This window comes from Carassius gibelio, chromosome A23, assembly GCF_023724105.1.
Source record: "Carassius gibelio isolate Cgi1373 ecotype wild population from Czech Republic chromosome A23, carGib1.2-hapl.c, whole genome shotgun sequence".
Taxonomy (NCBI): Eukaryota; Metazoa; Chordata; class Actinopteri; order Cypriniformes; family Cyprinidae; genus Carassius; species Carassius gibelio.
Window position 1 is genome coordinate 12,527,736 of NC_068393.1, and position 18,101 is coordinate 12,545,836.

At 41.1% G+C, this 18,101-nt stretch overlaps 3 protein-coding genes across 7 annotated transcripts in view; all 3 read right to left on the minus strand.

Annotated features, from left to right (window-relative positions):
- Positions 1-9,074, minus strand: part of LOC127944450 (protein TASOR) — an 11,814-nt gene extending 2,740 nt beyond the window's left edge. Inside the window, exons 1-19 of one of the 4 annotated variants that reach the window (XM_052540368.1) lie at positions 8,617-9,074; positions 7,019-7,164; positions 6,770-6,862; positions 6,614-6,686; positions 5,945-6,036; positions 5,701-5,835; positions 5,486-5,601; positions 5,358-5,389; positions 5,157-5,262; positions 4,967-5,070; positions 4,775-4,878; positions 4,501-4,573; positions 4,331-4,405; positions 3,537-4,244; positions 2,825-3,072; positions 2,600-2,726; positions 554-1,392; positions 335-454; positions 81-240 (exon numbers count right to left, since the gene is read on the minus strand). In XM_052540368.1, the coding sequence (XP_052396328.1) occupies positions 81-240; positions 335-454; positions 554-1,392; positions 2,600-2,726; positions 2,825-3,072; positions 3,537-4,244; positions 4,331-4,405; positions 4,501-4,573; positions 4,775-4,878; positions 4,967-5,070; positions 5,157-5,262; positions 5,358-5,389; positions 5,486-5,601; positions 5,701-5,835; positions 5,945-6,036; positions 6,614-6,686; positions 6,770-6,862; positions 7,019-7,164; positions 8,617-8,932 (3,667 nt within the window). In that variant the 5' untranslated portion in view covers positions 8,933-9,074. Of the gene's footprint in view, positions 1-80; positions 241-334; positions 455-553; positions 1,393-2,599; positions 2,727-2,824; positions 3,073-3,536; positions 4,245-4,330; positions 4,406-4,500; positions 4,574-4,774; positions 4,879-4,966; positions 5,071-5,156; positions 5,263-5,357; positions 5,393-5,485; positions 5,602-5,700; positions 5,836-5,944; positions 6,037-6,613; positions 6,687-6,769; positions 6,863-7,018; positions 7,165-8,613 lie in introns of all 4 variants that reach the window. The other 3 variants (XM_052540366.1, XM_052540367.1, XM_052540365.1) reach the window with 3 other exon arrangements.
- Positions 9,075-9,407: 333 nt separating this feature from the next.
- LOC127944452 (dynein axonemal heavy chain 12-like) lies at positions 9,408-16,420 on the minus strand. 2 transcript variants are annotated; one of them, XM_052540369.1, is made up of 10 exons: positions 16,336-16,420; positions 15,632-15,766; positions 15,509-15,561; positions 15,279-15,410; positions 14,914-15,072; positions 13,395-13,640; positions 13,096-13,273; positions 12,457-13,000; positions 11,521-11,674; positions 9,408-10,274 (listed from the first exon to the last, which is right to left on the minus strand). In XM_052540369.1, exons 2-10 carry the CDS (start codon positions 15,748-15,750, stop codon positions 10,099-10,101), a joined length of 1,761 nt encoding a protein of 586 aa, XP_052396329.1. In that variant the 5' UTR covers positions 15,751-15,766; positions 16,336-16,420; the 3' UTR covers positions 9,408-10,098. The 2 variants fall into 2 exon arrangements, with proteins under 2 accessions (XP_052396329.1, XP_052396331.1); XM_052540371.1 differs by lacking the exon at positions 16,336-16,420 and having other exon boundaries at positions 14,914-15,061; positions 15,509-15,761.
- Positions 16,421-17,245: 825 nt separating this feature from the next.
- dnah12 (dynein, axonemal, heavy chain 12) overlaps positions 17,246-18,101 on the minus strand; it is a 29,209-nt gene continuing 28,353 nt past the window's right edge. The window contains exons 71-74 of the mRNA XM_052540372.1: positions 17,932-18,069; positions 17,752-17,843; positions 17,591-17,658; positions 17,246-17,502 (exon numbers count right to left, since the gene is read on the minus strand). Of these exons, the coding sequence (XP_052396332.1) occupies positions 17,309-17,502; positions 17,591-17,658; positions 17,752-17,843; positions 17,932-18,069 (492 nt within the window). The 3' untranslated portion in view covers positions 17,246-17,308. The remainder of the gene's footprint in view (positions 17,503-17,590; positions 17,659-17,751; positions 17,844-17,931; positions 18,070-18,101) is intronic.

Genomic DNA, 18,101 nt, shown 5'->3' on the forward strand with positions numbered 1-18,101 from the left:
ACAAGAAGAGGGGGATTGTTTCAACAAGCTGGTGCATGAAGATGTTGTAAACCCCTCTACATGCTACCTTTAGCGCTCACCTAGTGTTATATTGTCAGGCTTGAGAATGAGCTCATCCGACACAATGAGACCTCCAGACACGAAAAGCTCATTGTAAGTGCGATTTTTCACATCATCCAGGCTGTCCACTCCAGCAAAGTAAACTGTGGGCAATTTCTTTAGAGACACCAGTGCTGGGATCTAAATGGAGTATAGAGGGAACAAGGTCTCAAAATGGAAGCGTCTCAGTTTGCATAGTGCAACTAATTAACTAGGTTAAAAAAAAAACAGTTACCTTATGTACATGAGCGGCTATATCCTCATTCTGAATAATGATCATGAACTTCTGCTGACTTTTACTCTCTAGGTAATTCTGTGGATTGCACTCGATGTTGCCAAGGCTTCTTAAATACTCCTGTAAAACCAAACAAAGCAGCTTAAAGATAATGCATTTCAAAGGTTAGTCAAATGTATCAGGCCACACTGAATATTCTGACATTTTATACTTTCAGACCTTGATCTCAGCGCAGAGTTCACTCTCCTCATTTCCTCTTTGAATGTAAAACTTTACTGCATTTTTCTGCATGATCTCCATCAGTGTGCACAAAACATCAGGCTTGATTTGCCCAATAACGCTGCCTCCCGCAGTGCTTGAGGTTCCTGCATGAGTAGGCTCTGAGGGAATCTCTGGGACTGGAGCAACTGGAGGTTGACTGGCACTTGCAGATGATGGGGAGCACATAGGATTTTCCACCACATCTGTACTCTTGGGGTCAGCTGATTTTTCTGCTGTAAACCGGCGGCGCTCTTTAACAGTGACGAGGAGATGCTTGCCTGAAGGAGGAGGTTTGAGGGTAGCTTGTGGCTTGCTCGACAAAGCCTGAGACTTAAGCACTGGAGATGATGTTTTAGTGTGAGGATGAGCAGGAGGTGAGGGCAGTGTGGGTTGGGCAGGAGCTGGCATGGCAGAAGGGGGCGGGGCAGGTGGCAAAGGGGCGGGCACTGGGGCAACAGCAGGCGGTGACACAACAGCCACAGGTACAGATGCCATGGGAGCCTGGATCAAACGGCTCATCTTTTCACAGAGCGTGTTAACGTAGCCCTGCACTGGCAGCGGCGAGACATATTTGGACACAAAAGGTGAGAATGGCGAGCTTGACCATTTAGCCTGATCGTCACATCGCAGCAAAGGTGGCTGAGAGTTGTAAATTATATCTTGGGCGTCCATCAGTTTCTGGATCCCTGTGCAGAGGTTCTGGAACTCACTGTCGAGGATAGTGTCGACTACTTTCCTTGTAGAGTGTACCTGCTTCTCCCCTCCAATCAAACTAGGTTCACCAACTCCCTCTGGAACTAAAAACACATTATGTATATTAGTTTGGTCATTTTATTATCTACATTAATGCAGATTTTTGCACTGTATAAGTGTTTGAGGGTTTTGCAAGTTTTTGCAAGACTTGACTCTGAAAGGCAGCACACTTAAATCAATACATTTTTTAAAGGTATGTAAACGCATTGCTTTAACTGTAATGACTTTGATAATATTATGACAAAGTTCCTTTAAGGCAGGGGTGCCAAACTCAATTCCTGGAGGGCCGGAGCCCTGCAGAGTTTTGTTCTAACCCTGCTCCAACACACATACCAAGTAGTTTTCAAAAAAGCCTGAAAGAATTGATTAGTTGGATCAGGTGTGTTTAATTAGGGTTGAATCTGAACTCTGCAGGGCTCCGGCCCTCCAGGAATTGAGGGATTGTCACTTCACTCAGTGGCCATCTTTGAAACGCCTCTCGGCTGCAAGTGCAGCTCCTTTCTTTTTGAATGGGGAAACATCAGATTCTCCAAAGCTGTGCACCAAGCTTATGATTCAATTTCATTTTTAAAACCACTTATAAAAATTTTACCACAACTGTCACATCAATGTTGTTTCTTTTGCTCAAATAGCATTAAAAAAGCTTATTTTTAAGGCTAGACCGGCCAGTGAGCATACGCAGTCTTAAGCGCACATCTCCAGAAAGGTGACTGTTTCTATAGCAACCAGGTGCAATGATGTGATGACTTTACCGATTAGCGATTGGTTCTTTTATTCAGAAGGAGGGGCTTCCTTCAATGGCACGCCCATATTGAGTGTTGCATTTTTTTCCCATTCAAAACTATACGAGTGACATGTCTTGAGTATTCTATAGTCTTTAGTTATACACTTTCTAAAGAAAGGTTATTGCTAAAAAAATTAACACTTTTATTAAATTGATCAAAAGACATTTATAATCTTACAAAAGATCTCTGTATTTTGCCATTATAGGAATAAATGACATTTAAAAAAAGAATTGCATTATATTAAATAGAAAACAGATATTTAAATTGTATTGTAGTTCTACTGTGTTTTTGATTGAATAAATCCAGCCTTGGAGAGCATAAGAAACATCTGAAAACAACTAACCAACCCCAAACTTTTGAACAGTGGTGTATATAAAGAACATATACATAACATAATTTTTTTTTACGTTAATCATAATAATAATAAAAATAATTCTATGTCGCAAGCATGCAGGTTAGGCCGGACCTCTGCTGGATGTTCTCCAGAGATGGTGACTTTGATGTGAGGCTTCTGCTTGACAGGAGGGCTGCTGCTCCAGACTGGACGAGGGACTGTACACATCCACACTGCCCCTGCTGCAGGCCATCGGATCCTAAACACACATACTACAGGTTAACAAAAAAAACAATTGAGCGTGGCATTAGATATATTATGAGGAACAGTCCACAGCTCCAAGTAATCCTGGTTAACCTGCTCTTCATCAGCACGTCTGCCACGCAGGTCAAGGTCACAGTGAGCGGCTGAGTCACCGGGGTCATGTCCCTCTACGCTTTTGGGTAGTATCGGAGGCTGGCTGCTGGCAGTGTCCGAGCTTTGGGCCATCCTGTTAAGCGTGCTGAGGAAGAGTTTAAGCAAGGCGTGCGTGTCTCGGAGGGTGGCACTCTGAGACACACGCTCCCGCAGGTCCGTGTCACACAGCCCCATGCTGTCCATCACCACTAACACAAACGGAAACCAGATGTCAACAAGGATCTCATGTCTCAGAGCAACAGCAGTTATACTCTGGTGCTGGAGCTCTTTTGTGTGAGTAAATACAGGCACAAATAAACACTTCAAATGTACGGGAACTGATGCTTTTCACCTTTATTTACAGCATTTAATAGAAGAATCATTTCAGGTCATTTTCCTATGCAGGTCTAGAAATATATATATTTTTAAACTGAAGTCTTCATTTTTTACACGGAAAAAAAGTTTTCTAATAATCACCACAAAAAATAAGGCTGTTACCCTAAATAACATCTTTGTTTTGTTTTTTAAATAATAGAATAAATGAAACATTTAAAATATCGTTTTAAAGTGAGAATTCATATTCAGTACTTTTATTCATTTCCATGAGTTTTCTTACACAGGGTTCCCAGAATCATGTTGTACCTTCCCTTACATTCGTTTGGCGCAAACTCACCTCTTCCTGGCTCTCCATTCAGCAGTCCCGTCCTAAGGTACTTGCTCACGCCCCCAGGACCGTCCCTCTCCAGCCTCCTCTTCAGGCCGGCCGTGTCCCAGTCCTCTTCTCTTTCCGTCCCGCTCCCCTCATCCTTGCCCAAAGTCCGCTTATGTAACTGTATCAGCTTTAGCAATTTCTCCATCTTTTCTTTGTCGTACTCTCCCTGTGACCTCTGAGCGCCACCGTTAGACTGAGAAACCCCAATCGTGCTGCTACCCGGCACCTGTCTATCCGACCCTCCCCAGTCTGAGACAGGACTGTACTCTTCTGCACCGGCTGGGGGAGACGCTGCCCCTTGTCGGCTGTCCATCAGATCCTGCTGCAGCGCTTCCACAGGCAGCTGGAACTGTCCTGGACCAAATATGTAAGAGTTCAGTGCCACATCCATATTCTTAGGACGAGGTGCCGGGTGTTGGTTAGTCCGGTCGTCCAAACTGTGCCGGTACTCTGCTATGTGGAAAGGCCGTATGACACCTTGCTCTTTCTGGCTGAGGTAGTCCAGCACCTGCTGTTTCAGCCCCACCGCAAGCTCTTTGGGTGGATTGGCACGCAGCTTGTAGAAGCCATGATGCAGGGCAGGTACAAAATCGTCTATTTGATGGCTGATTGTGTCTTTAGGCTCTAGTGGAGCAAGAGAGTCCTCATTTACTCCAGAGTTCTTCGACACTAAAAAAAACCCCAAGAAGAATCAATAGCAAATACACACTTAATACAAAGACACTTCAATAAACAGACATAAAAGAGACACTTACTCAACTTCGAGATGATTCTTTGCTCTTGAAATACAAAAAGCGCCTGCAAAACCCTGTCATTTCTTCCTCGTCGCTCTTTAAAGAAACAAAAACAGACCGCTTCTGTTATTCCACGCAACAGTCACGCTGTCAGTGTCACATACGGGTTTAAAAGCGATGCATAAACCTACCAGTGGCAGTGTGCAACTGAGAAGACGAAAGGAGGAAGAGAAATCCTTTGTCTATCAATGGCTTCACCAAAACCTAGAGTGAAGAGTTTAATTATAGCATGGCTATAATAAAACACGGGCAGTTTAAATTCTGCATGTCAGATCGGTGACGCAGATTCTATCAACAGACCGAAGACATGGTATACAGGGGAGAGAGATGGCAGTGATGTCATGCGAGAGTAAACCTGCAGACATTAATGCAATCAAGTGTAAAGTGGGCTGTGAATGAGCTCACCATTCTTTCTCTCTCAAGTCGGTGCAACAGTCCCGAGAGGCTGTTTTCCTGTTTACTTCTCCCCATGACCTCATACAGGCCACAGTACATCCCGCACTTAAATGCTGCAAAATACCACAACACATTATCATCATGTCAATGGCGCCACATCAAATGTTGTGGCATCTGTCAGGCTGAAAAGCATCCTCCTACCCTCTCGTGATCCACTGTACGCTTCCCATGACAGCAACACAGGCGGGATCTTTCTCTTGACTTGGTCGAGATGCATAGCCATATTAATGTCAAGCTTGTCCGGGCTGAAAAGTAAAAAAATATATATTTATACACATTTAAAAACAATGCAAACTTCAAAACTTCATTAGCAAAACAAAAGACGGCTCACAGTTTAAGTGGAAGGTGAGTGAGACTTGAAGACCGGATGTACACTTGATAGACCTCTTCTCCCTTATTCACCAGCGAGCCACTCCAAACCGTATATCTTCGCCGAACTACAGCAACAAATTAAGTTATAAAACAATAAGTCAGATGATACACCCATCTTTTCATTTTATGATCTGCCATGAAGGGAAAAAACAAATCATACCTCTTTGCCCTTCATGTAACGTGCTGTTTAATCTACTAAAAGAGAAAACAAACCGCTCAAATTCAAATAAAACCTTGACAGATGGTCATTGCTTTTTCTACGCAAGTCATCAGTGAGCTTGTTTATACCTGTGTGTGGCCGTGGCCGACTCTTTGCCTTTGTATTGAAAAGACACAACCGCATACGGCAACACATGCCTGGGCCTTGACCTGAGCTCCTCAAAAGCAAATTCATAAAAGTATTGCTGGAATAAAACAGAGAGGAATCCGTTATAACAGTTCATCTATCGGCTCAAATGATCCAAAACAGAAGTTCAAACTGAAAAACGAAATGAAACGCTTACCTGAGTGTGCTCAAAGGCCCTATAGGACAATAATGAGGTCACTTTGCTGGCATTTTTAAATACATGGCTGTCGTATTTAAGGGTCGGCTCAAGATTGTTTTTGGGCATGTTCTCAAATATTGTCTTCACTTTACCCTGCAAGACAAAACAGCATTACTGAGCATTTTGAAATTATGCATTATAAAATTAAAGCACTACCACAGTCAAATTTGATTCATGGTGAATGTAAATGTCAATGACTTACCTTCATGATTTTAAATATGATTATGTCTCCAGTGGCTCCCACTTCAAATGGATTCATCTGTAACAAATCTGAGTATTTGGAGAGGTAAACCCCTAAAAATAGAAAAAGCAGCAATCAATGATATGAGAGTTACTTGGGGAGACATTCCCGTAAGCCACAAAAAGCCTTCGGGTAATCCCTCAAAATGTGTTAGCAATCCATTCGGAATGCAGAGTCTCTCATAGAGTTTGCTAAGATTCAATATTTGCAGAAACTATTTCATTTGACCAGTTAAAGCACTCCAAGACACGTTCATAAGATGCTGGGTTTGGGAGTAAAACACACAGCACCTGCTTCACTAAACCATACAAAGATCCTGAATCAGAAATTGGCTGATCACTCAGCCAAGAACAAAATTGAACATTATGTTACTTCCAAAAACCTCAAACATGCTCTGATGTTTATAGAAAAGAGGTTATGGGGTGACCAATATATAAAACAGATGTTACTTTACAAACAGTTTTATCCACGCAAAAATGCACGTCCGTAGCGAGTTTGGCTCATTAACATTTATCTTAAATTACGCAACAGTGGTTTTTTGGCCCTGACCAATTCAACTACTCCAAACCACAAGATCAAGTGACCGGAGTCCTCCCAGCAAAACAGATATAAACAGATACAAACGCTGACCTTTGACAGGGCTTCCCAGATTGTTGACCCGCGAATGTCCGACAGAAAGACCCTTTTCGCAGACCCACTGAACCTGATAGAAACCAACAGATATTACTTTGGTTAAAGTCATGCTTTTGATCAAGACTATTGCTAAATGCAATAACACAGCCTCACCTTATTCTTATCAGGCAGCAGAAAAGCATAAGATTCTGCGAGCTCTGCCTCGGTCCTGCCATTCTGCTTCAATTCCCTTTTCTTCTCGATGAACTATGAGAAAAGACAAATTATTCCATGTCAGTTTTTGATTCACTGAAAACAGCTCCCAAGCGGCCCGGGGACAATTTCAATCATCTAGTCTTTCGCAACTGTGAACAGAAATACGGTTTATCAACATCAACGAATTGACTTTCACTCAGCGCTCACCTCTTTCTCCAGGAGCTCGTTGTGAATGAGAGAAGCTTTAGTGTAAGTGAAAGTCCCACGGGAGTTGGTGTCCAGGTAGAACGTGGACAGAAGCTTCGCGACGTCCTCAAACTCTCTGGAATCTGGAGACAATTGTTGAAGGAGACCTGGAAGACAGCACACATGAAAGACAGAGCTCAAAAGACATCGATGCATTCAAATAAGAAACTGTCAAGAAAATAAGGAAAAAAACTGGCGTTATTTTATTTTCATCCGAATGCATAGTTGAGTCATACATAACCTGACAGACACTCTCCACAATGTGAAACATCCTGCAGTTCAGTGCATTACAAGATATACATCAAAGCTAGTATATATGTTAACTAATGTTAACTAATGATCCTTATTGTAAAGTTGGTTACACTTTATTTTGATGCATCCTTGTTACAGTGTAATTATAGATTTAAGCGCCGAGTAATATTAATTAACTACATGTACTTACTACATGGTTAGGGTTTGGCTTAAGGTTACTTTCATGTAATTATGCATAATTAATTGTTGTTATAATCGTAAGTACAGGTTACATGTGTAACAACAGCACCTTAAAATAAAGTGTTGCCAGGTTTTGCGATGCCTGACAGTGAAATTTACATAAAATAATGCTGCCATTATGAGAAACAGGATTGTTGAATGGAAAAAAAAAATAATAATACATGTCACAAGGATTAATACAAATTAGCTAAAACTAATTAAATCAAATATTTTGGAACTTGCATTAATCGACCAGTTAGTGGACATAATGGCCAAAACATTTACAAAAGTCATAATTTGCCGTTTAAAAAACAATTTAGTGTCTGATCTGTTTTTCAACTCCTTCCTTTATATAACAAAAGATAGAGCACTTTGCCAACAAATGCCAAGCAAGATGCCAAAGTGAAAGCTGCCATGCATAACTACTACAAGCTCCTCCCAGTCTGGCACGGTTTCGATTTCATTCAAGCAGCGCTCTTCTGTTTACTAGATTTGATATTTCTTTTGCGCTATAAGGAAATAGATACGAGAATGAATGGCGGTGTGTGTCCTAATAAGGCCGGCTGCACAGGACTGACAGGTGTTTCTAACAGTCGTGCATGAAGACTGAAGGGGAAATGCATGCAGTGGTCAACTGAATCACACTGCTGCCATTGATGAGGAGGGAAGAAGTGTGTCATGTGGGGTGGCAGCACTGTATGGTGTGGGAGGAGGAGTGTGGAGCCAGCTAGCAAAGCAATGACACCGGACTAAATGCACGTCTTCGAGGTTTCCGTTAAATGACTCGCGCGGCCGCGTGCAACGGATCAGATCCTCACGTGCTGTTCGAGCTGCATGAGCGCGCTTTACTTATTAACCTGCAGCTTCGAGCGGTGCACTAGCTAAAAATCCATTTAGTAACAGTAGTGCAAACCTTTCGGGCTAATCACGTGGTGCGTTATATAGCTCGCCTGTTTAGTTTTCAATACAGGTCTATTATTTTGTCTCGAAGCGGCAAAGAGCGTGCTTTTAGCGAACTTGCAGGCTGTTAAACAGAAACTGTCCATTTCGGGAATGGCAGTAGTAGTGGTAGCAATGGGACATACAACCTCTCCGCTCCTTGATTTTCCTAGGAATCTGAAAATTCCGCCTTGGCAGATCCTCGGCCGACCTCGGTAACGTTAGTGTCGAGGGCGAGCCGCCGCAGTTTTTTAGGTCCGACAGCCCTGCCCTCCGTCGCTCAGAAGCATCTTGTTCAGACATTTGCTCGTCTTCACATCCAGCTTGATCGCCATTTTGCTTGGATGTGGCCGTGCTAGAGGCTGACAACAATTGCTTCTTGCTATCGCCATCCTCCAAGGTTAGGCCGCCGGCCTTGCTGCTCTCCTTGTCGATTTTTCTCTCCTGGCTGAAATTGCAAGCCATTTTTTCGGACCAGCGGTCACCTCGTCAGCTGGCGATGAAGTTGGTTTCAGTGCCGCTTCACGGAGTAATTCTCCTTCTCAACCAGTCTCCGCCATTATGCCTGTGACGTATGCTTTCCCCACCGCTGCAAAACTCTGGCGTCACTGTGTTTACACTCACGGAGGCGGACGCCCCCCATCGGCGCTGCTGTGAACTGCGCAGCGGCTAGACGTCGAGACCGTGAGCTCTGATCGCTGGCGCGCGAGCAGTGCCACAGAGAATGGGGGCCAAGATCGAATCGTCGAGTTGTCAGACAGTGACCCTTTGAGGAAATTAATGTCTGTGCTCTTCTTCGCAACCAGAACCATCCACATTAATTCCGTGCAATATGACCACATTTCGAAACATGAAATGAAAAGACTGAGGAAAAATATTACATAATTCTTTCTAACACAGGCTTTCATTAGCCTATTCAAATCATATATTCTCACAACTCAAATACATTGCAGTTGCTAGTGAAAATGCTTATTTTTTTCTAACAGTACAACAAATATTTCATTACTTTATCATCAGTATAATTTGAGAGATGTTGAATTTAAGAATTCTTCATATTTAGTAACCCCTCGGCTTTAATGGGAGCAGCACTCTGGACACTACACTCACGTTCTCCAGCATGATCTGATTTTATCTAAAGAGCATGAGCTTCAGCTGAAGAACATCAGTGTGCTCATTTAATTATTCATCTAGATATTGCACAATTCTAATTTAAATGAGTCCGAATCCTAAACTTTCCATGTCTTTCCACATTAAAAGCAACAGTTTACCCCATAATTATAAAAAAAAAAAATCTGCCATCATTTACTCAACCTGAAGTTGTTCCAATGCTAAGGGTTTCTTCCTTCCATGTGAACACAAAAGAAGAAAGTTTGAAGAATGTGTGTAACCAAACTGTGGAACCGACTGACTTCTATTGTATACACATTTTGGAGTGAACTATCCATTAAAAAAAAAAAAAAATTAATAACAGATTTCCAGTGTTTTCTTAGATTTTTGGACACCACTATATCTGGATATTCATTTTAAAAACAAATTAATATGATACTATTTTTTCGTTTTTTTTTTTTATTAAAAGTTTATATTCAAATAAAAAGTTTTATATCAGCTTCTCATGGACTCATGTTCTCATTTTACTCTTCTGTCACACTTCCTCTGCTGTAAATATCATACTCTTTGAAGCGAATGTAGTCTTTGAGACTGGCAGGGAGAGGCAGGAAACTGATAAAAACTGGAGCCCTCAGACGCAAGCGGCCCAAACTGTCACGGATCTTCAGTCTGCAGAGATGCTTCAGGCTTCGTGCGTTTTCTGATGAGCAGAGAACATACATTAATACACTCTGTACACTCATTTCAATCGAAATATCTGCTCACTTTATGACAAGTATAACACAGAACTTTTAAAGGGGGGGTGAAATGCTATTTCATGCATACTGAGTTTTTTTACACTGTTAAAGAGTTGGATTCCCATGCTAAACATGGACAAAGTTTCAAAAATTAAGTTGTACGTTTGAAGGAGTATTTCTGTTCCAAAAATACTCCTTCCGGTTTGTCACAAGTTTCGGAAAGTTTTTTTCGAGTATGGGTCTGTGTGACGTTAGATGGAGCGGAATTTCCTTATATGGGTCCTGACGCACTTCTGCCGGAAGAGCGCGCGCTCCCGTATAGCAGAGCACTGAGAGCACAACAGACTTCACTGATCAGACCGAGAGCGTCGCGAAAAGTCACAAAAGGAGTGTATTTTTGGTTGCCAGGGCAAGACAACCCTGCACAGATTACCAAAAAAAAAAAAACAGCACTAAGGGACCAGTGGATGGAGTTTATTTTTACAGAGCATCAACGGAGTTGTGCAAGTGTTTGTGTTTGTTCCTTCCCTGCATTTCGAAGATGCTTGTTTTACAAACAAGGCCCAGTTTGATGACGGATTTGCGTATCGTTTATTTCTTAAGGAAGATGCAATCCCAACGAAAAAGGGTCACGATCGTGTGATGGAACCACAGGCGGTGAGTAAAACTGCTTCAAATATCTCTGCCTTCTTGTTAGTGCGTCCCCTTCCATGCCAGAGACCCAGGTTCGAGCCCCGCTCAGAGCGAGTCGTTGCTGCTGCTGCTCTCGTTCAGTTTCAGCCTCTGGATCTGATTCTGGATCATAAATATACCCTGAATCTGACTGTTAGCCATGGTTTGTTTTGGATGATGGTTTTGTCCTCAAGGTAATGTCACAGCTTCCAAACGCTTTCAAGCCTACTGGCGCTCGTGATTCTTTAGCTCCGCCCACACATCACGCCTCCAGCGGCTCGTGTTTTTCCGGGATAAATCGGTACTGACTATCTTTCTCTTATGAATATAATAAAACTAAAGACTTTTTGGAGTTATGAAGGATGCAGTACTACTCTATAGGTACTCAAGATTAACAGGATATTGAGTGAAAACGAGCATTTCACCCCCCCTTTAAGAACTTTTAGTTTTACTGACAATTTCAAGTTATAGGTTTTCTGGATCTCACTAAAGATAACAGTATCTGAATATGATCTCCAGATGTGACAGGAGACTCACCTTGTATCTTACATATTTCCTGCCACTGTTTTTGCTCAACCAGAACACTCTTCAGTTTGGAGCAGAGAGTCACATGATCAACGTAATCCAGCATGATTCTCACTACCTGGGCTGAGATGTGTTTGAGCCAGTACACTGTGATCACCTCACAGAACTGAAAAAAAGAGAGTTTAGACTTGTCGGCACCTTAAAGGAACCGTCCACCCAAAATAAAACATCTGTCATCATTTATTCACCCTCATGTTGTTCCAAACCTGTGTGACTTCACAAAATAAGACATTCTTTTTTAAAGTCATTGGGGTTCAGTTTTGTTTGGACCTAAATATTCTTCAAAATATGTGTTTCGCATCTTTGTTTTGCAGACAAAGTTATACATATAAGATTTATATATATAATATTTTAAGTCTCTTGTGGTTGCATTTCTTTGATCAAAAATACAGTAAAAACAGCAAAAATTGATTACAATTTTGTAATATATTTCAAAATGTAATTTATTCTTGTGATGGAGTGTCACATGATCCTTCCAAAATCATTCTAATTTGCTGATTTGCTGCTCAAGAAACATTTCTTATTATTATTAGTATTAAAAAAAAAGTTTGTGGTGCTTAATGTTTGTGTGAAAACCGTGACATTTTTTGAGGATACTTTGATGACTAGAAAGTTCAAAAGAACCGTACTGATTTAAAAATAGTAATCTTTTGTAACATTATAAATGTCTTTGCTGTCACTGTACTCTCTTCACTGTTGTTTTGAACAATTGAATGTGTTTATTTATATTTAAAAAATATAACCTCAAACCTTCGAAAGGTAGTGTACATGTGTGGAACAACATTAAGGCGAGTTAATTTTCATCTAAATTTTTGGGTGAATAATTTCTTTAACAGCATCGGATCATACCCCTTTATACTGAATAAAATGAGTAGTAACTGGTCTTACCACAACATCTTTGATGACAGAAGCGCTCCAGCCCTCATAATCCACAGGCACATGTGAGGCCTGTCCATACGGACAGTCAAAGCAGCGCTGCACATCATAGCCATTATTGAGCAGCATACGCAGCATCACCTCATCCTTAAGTGCGTACTGGAGGGCAGAAGGGAAGTGGGTGGTGTTGACACGGGAGTAGTAGTTCACATTGGCACCATAGCGGAGCAGAGTGTTGATTAGCTCGTAGTTTCCCAGTCGCATGGCCACCTGCAGGCAGTTGACAGGGTCTTGATTGGGCATGGCCCCGGCCTTTAAAAGCCGCCTCGCTGACTGGACATCATTATTCGACACAGCGAAGAACAGCGCTGACCTGCGTTCGTCCTCATAGTTCCTGCGCACTCTGGGGTGTAGCATGAAGTTTGGGTCAAACCCAGAGCTCAGGAGCAGATCCAGACACTGAGAGTGACCGCCTGCAGCGGCGGAGTGTAACGGGCTCATGCCGCTCTCTTTGATCACCTCTTTCTTAGTCACAGGGATCAGCTGCTCCAGCGCTCTATGAAAGACACAAAAAGAGATTTTTTTCATGACTACTGGTTGTATTCAGGGTGAACACTACATTGATTAACCCTTCAGCAGTGTGGTACTCACAACAGATGTCCACGGTAGGCTGCACGGTGGATGGGGAGATGGCCGGTGTGGGTGGGCACATTGGGATCGGCTCCATACTCCAGCAGCAGTGAAATGATATCAGGGTTTCCAGAAGCTGCGGCATCGAATAAAACTGAGGCTGAACCAGGAGACTGAGGCTTGGACCACACACTGGCCCCTTAACATGAGAGGGTTATTCAATATTATTAAAAGTGATTGACAAACAGACAGAATGATTGATACTGTGGGTGGATGGATGGATGGATGGATAGATACCAACAGGAACATTTCAAAATCACCTTTCTGAAGCAGAATCTCTACAACGTTAAAATGTCCAGCTTGAGCCGCAAGTCCTAAAGGAGTATGTTCACAGACATCAACGATATTTGTGTCAGCGCCAGATTGCAGGAGCAGGTATACAAAGTTATCCAAGCCAAGCACGGATGCTTCATGTAGAGCGGTTCTTTGAAGATTTCCTCTTTGGTCCACTCGGGCATTGTAGCGTAACAGCAGCAGAGCCAGGTCATACTGGTCATTCTTTATGGCTGGAAAAAAAGTCAATTCATGTATTCAGGCCAATACCGATAAGAATTATTTTAATTGCTTGTACTTTTTAAATTAAATGTAATTTATTTCTACAGTACTCTACATTAAAGCTAAAAAGTCAATTGACTAAAAAGTCAATCAGTTTAAATCAGTGGTTCTCAACCTTTTTGACAAGGCCCTTTATTTTACAAAATCTTCAAATGATTGAGGATTTAAAAAATATTTTCCTCACAATTTCTATCTGATGAGATACTTTAGAGCTTGGCATAACCAGAAACACATATATTTATTGTAAAAATGGCCACTATGATTTGGGATTGTTATTATTTTACACGACTTTTCCAGGTCTAGAAATAACACTTTTAAAATTAAGTAAAGAATTTGTAATAATTTTACATTTAAAATCAACTAAAATTTTAAATTAAATGAGTGGTTGATCAGCTTTTTTCGAAGGCTTCATTGTGTTTATGGGGTGTAAGCTAAGTGATCATTTAAAAAAGCTGTTGTTGTGTTGTTGCTAACCACTTAGTGCACGTTGTCCAGAAATGTCCCACCCCCTTACCATTACAGGTAGTTGCATGTTCACGGGAGCAAGGTTTATGTGAACATCAGGGTTAGTGGTGTCACAAACCCAGGAAAAAGCTTCTTGTTGTCCCTACCCACCTTTTTTTGGCCACGTATGGTCTCCGAATTTGTGCTCTTCATTTCACCCATCCACAGCATGCACACACACAGAGCAGTGAGTAATGGGCAGCCATTGTGCTGCAGCACCTGGGAAGCACTGAGGATTCGGTGTCTTAGTAGTGGGTATTGAAGGTGGACGAGAGCGCTATTCATTCACTTCCCCAACCTACAACTTCTGCCGGTACTGAGACTCAAACCTGCAACCTCTTGGTTACAAGTCAGACTCTCTAACCATTGGGCCACAACTGCCCCAATTAACATTTAGAACAAATTGAGGCAACACAATATTATGCTACAGTCTGAAAAATATTAATGTATTTTTAGATTAGCTAAAAATTACATTTAATAGTGTTACTAAATGATTAGGTTCCTTTGCTTGGTGCTAAACTTAAGGAATGCTCTATAGACTGAAGCATAAAATGTCATATATCAGTATAACATGAATTAAAACAAAAATGCAACTTAAATCTTTGAAAGAGAGAGAGAGAGAGAGAGAGAGAGAGAGAGAGTCTTGCAGTTCTAATCTTAAATAAAGAATGTGCGCTTACTAAGCAATCTGTATGCTAAAAATAGCACTGCCTTCCACACCTGCAACCAATGCAGAATCGTCATCCTCATTTTTGCAGTCAGGGTCACAACCGTTCTGCAGCAGGAATGTGGCATTCTCTCGGAGACCATGGACAACGGCGAGAAACAGCGGAGTCTCCCCTCTCAGAGTACGGCATTGCCCTGACCCCTGAGGAGATGCTGAATGAGGAATTCTCAGTAAGCAATGACTTAACATGTTTTTTGGAGTTTAGTGAGGTGACAATTATAGAAGCTTATTTCCACAGAAAAATAAAACGTACTCTCTTTTTTCCTTGCAGTTGTGAGTTCTAAACATCTTGCAATTCTGCCTTTTTCTGTGGCAGAAAATAAGCTTCTATAAACTACAGTATATTTATCTAATGGACCTGCGTAAGTGATTTCCAGAATTCTCCTCTTGTGTTGTACCGCTGCCTCATGCACAGGTATCCAGCCCCTGCTGTCTGCATTAGACAGAGCCTCCTTACGCTGCACCAGGACCTTCAGAGCGTCCTCATTACCTGACATCACACATGTAGTGAGCATCATGAAGACTCTAGAACTTCCACAGCACTTACTGAAAATGCTGATGAACATTTCTGAAGGATTTAGCTCTTACCAGCTTGTATAGCGGTGAAAATTTCCTCATGGTCGATGCAGTCCAATTGATCACTGCTCAGACATCCAAACAAAATGTTAGCCACACGCTATTAGTCCGTTAAAAGTGGTGAATTCACTATACCTGGTAGCTGAATCAGCATGTTTACTGGACTCCAGTAGACTCTGTTCAATCATGTACTGAGTGGCCTCATCTTCATCATCATCCCAGTCATCCTCCGCAGCATCATACACTTCCTCCATCTTTCACTAATAAACTCTAATTCGGTAATCAGAACCACATAATTTACCTTTTCTGTGTCTTTACAATGTGCAAAAAGTGACTTAAGTTATCAGTATGTTTATCCACATTTATATCCTCTAGTTAAGGTTTTTCAGAATTTGGCAATAAACAGACAAGTCTAATGTAGGAAAAAATACAGTAGTATATCATGTGTATCATGATAAGCATCATGCTAGGTCAACTTTGTTTTTCTTTTTTTTGCAACAGACTCTATTGCATATCCATACAAGCTTTGGTTTCCAATAGCCAAAGTTCAAAATACCTTCTCTAGTTTCTATTGAGCTGGCTTGAATTACAAAAAGTTATAACCAGCACTAAAAACTGTGTTGTTTTTGATTTCAAATTCATACATAGAATGAACGTAAAAAGAGCCTAACATCATATTTAGCAGCTTTGGTAATGTCATCCTTTAAATAATTTTCTAAATACTTTAAGAATGTTTCGTAAACATGCAACACATCCCATGCAATCTATTTCTGCAGAGAATATCTAGGAAGAATGATCAATTTACAAATGCTTAATTCAAAGGCAAATGTTTCTTCTACCTGAGGCAATGGAAAATGTTGAAAACAGTCGTGGCAGTTGTATCTGTGCTGTGTGTTTTGGTCGCTTTACAGTCTTAAAACTATTTATATCTGTGCCTGGTTAAAAATACACGCACATGGGGCCTGGGCCAGCCAACCAACACCTGGCTTTGACCCACTGCGTGACAGTCAATCTAGCAATTCTACTCCGCCAGACAGCTGACATCAGAGTTCATGTTCTTAGCATTTGTGTTCTTATAGGAACACTTGCAATGAGCCATGCTTTCTCCTGTATTCAAATGTCTGTTTGAATTAAACTGTTTTGAAATTCACAGTGGACAGTATAAAACACAAACTCTACACACAGGAAACAGGAAGCTGTGCATTGATTAAATAAAGCAATCCCAGTAGAGATACACATTATCTGATGTATTAATTGTTAAATCACAATGGGGAAAAAAAAAATCAGAATATTCCTATTCCCAATCTTTTTTTTTTTACTGATGTGTTTTTGCAAAAAGTCTAAATTATGCATTAAATATATCCTAATAAATGTTATTAAAATATCCTTATGAAAGTTGCATTTATTTGAAATAGTCACAGCAGATATGAGTGGCGAAAAAACTTTACTCTTAAATGCAATGTGTCCATTATGTTTCAGTGATGGAAAGTAGACTACAACAAATATATTAATGTTACATGACTGAAAGTGCTCTGTAGATCAATTTCTATACTGAAAAATATTTTTCACTTGTTTGGAGCTTCTGTAAAACAAAATAAGATTATATATTCTGGAGGTACTTAATGCTTCACCACTATCATCCCCCATGCTGAATCAATCACCAGTTGTCACAAATAAAAAAACACAATGACATTTAAAGAGAACAGTCGTATGATAGTGTTTGTGTAAGTAAAAGATATTAAAAATCAATTGCAGAGATATTATTTTTAATGAAGACAGTGGAAAACAAACAATCAATAAAGGGGTTCGGTGTCAGTCATCTAGCTGACAGAGTAAAGCCACGCCTCTCTTGATCCAGTGCTGAGGACGCTTGCTGGTAGGGAGCAGCATGCTGATGACAAAGTTGGTTGAATGGCCAGTGGTGGACAGTGTACCTTTACGCTCACTAGTCTTGTAGAGGGGACACACATAGATGCTGTGGGGCTGTTCCATGTTCCTCTTATCCGCTAAAGACAGGTTTGGAGAGGTAGCTGAGCAAACTACAAAACACATCAAGTGATAAAATGGATGTAATGACAAAATTTAGAATCCTACTTGGTTTGATCCAGATGATAGGGACTGCATCAAATAAAACTTTGGGATACTGTTCAGCCAACACTCCACTGCAAGGAAGAACATATTTAATGACAAAAAACGATAGCTTAGAAATGATTCTATAATTTCCAGTGTCTTGCTGCTGTGGAAGGTACTCTTGCCTTTTTCTATCCCACCGAGCTCCATCCAGGAACAGGCCATGAATGTAGACTCCATCTTCAGGAGATGAGTCGGAGGTGTCAAAAGGCAGAACCTAAAGTAATACAGAACAAATGCTCTTAAATCATCTCTTTTTTTTATCTACTGAAAGTACTTTCAGCCTTAAAAATGAAGTGGCATACCTCATAATTAAAGCCAAGCAGGTCAATGGGGATGGAGTACTTCCTGGCGTAATTCTGCAAGGCACCTGTTATGAAAGCTTGAGTGAAGAAAAACCCAGACAACCAGAATACATGAGGCTTCTGCGTGTCATACCACTCCTGGAAAAGAATATGACAAAGAGAGACATGAA

Excerpts from the sequence above, each read along its gene's own strand:
- LOC127944452 (XM_052540369.1), bottom strand. The coding sequence starts at position 15,750 with ATGGAGGAAGTGTATGATGCTGCGGAGGATGACTGGGATGATGATGAA. Across the intron at positions 15,411-15,508 it reads TTTCACCGCTATACAAGCTG|GTAATGAGGACGCTCTGAAG; the intron begins GTAAGAGCTAAA and ends GTGTGATGTCAG. Across the intron at positions 13,641-14,913 it reads CGATTCTGCATTGGTTGCAG|CCATAAAGAATGACCAGTAT; the intron begins GTGTGGAAGGCA and ends CTTTTTTTCCAG.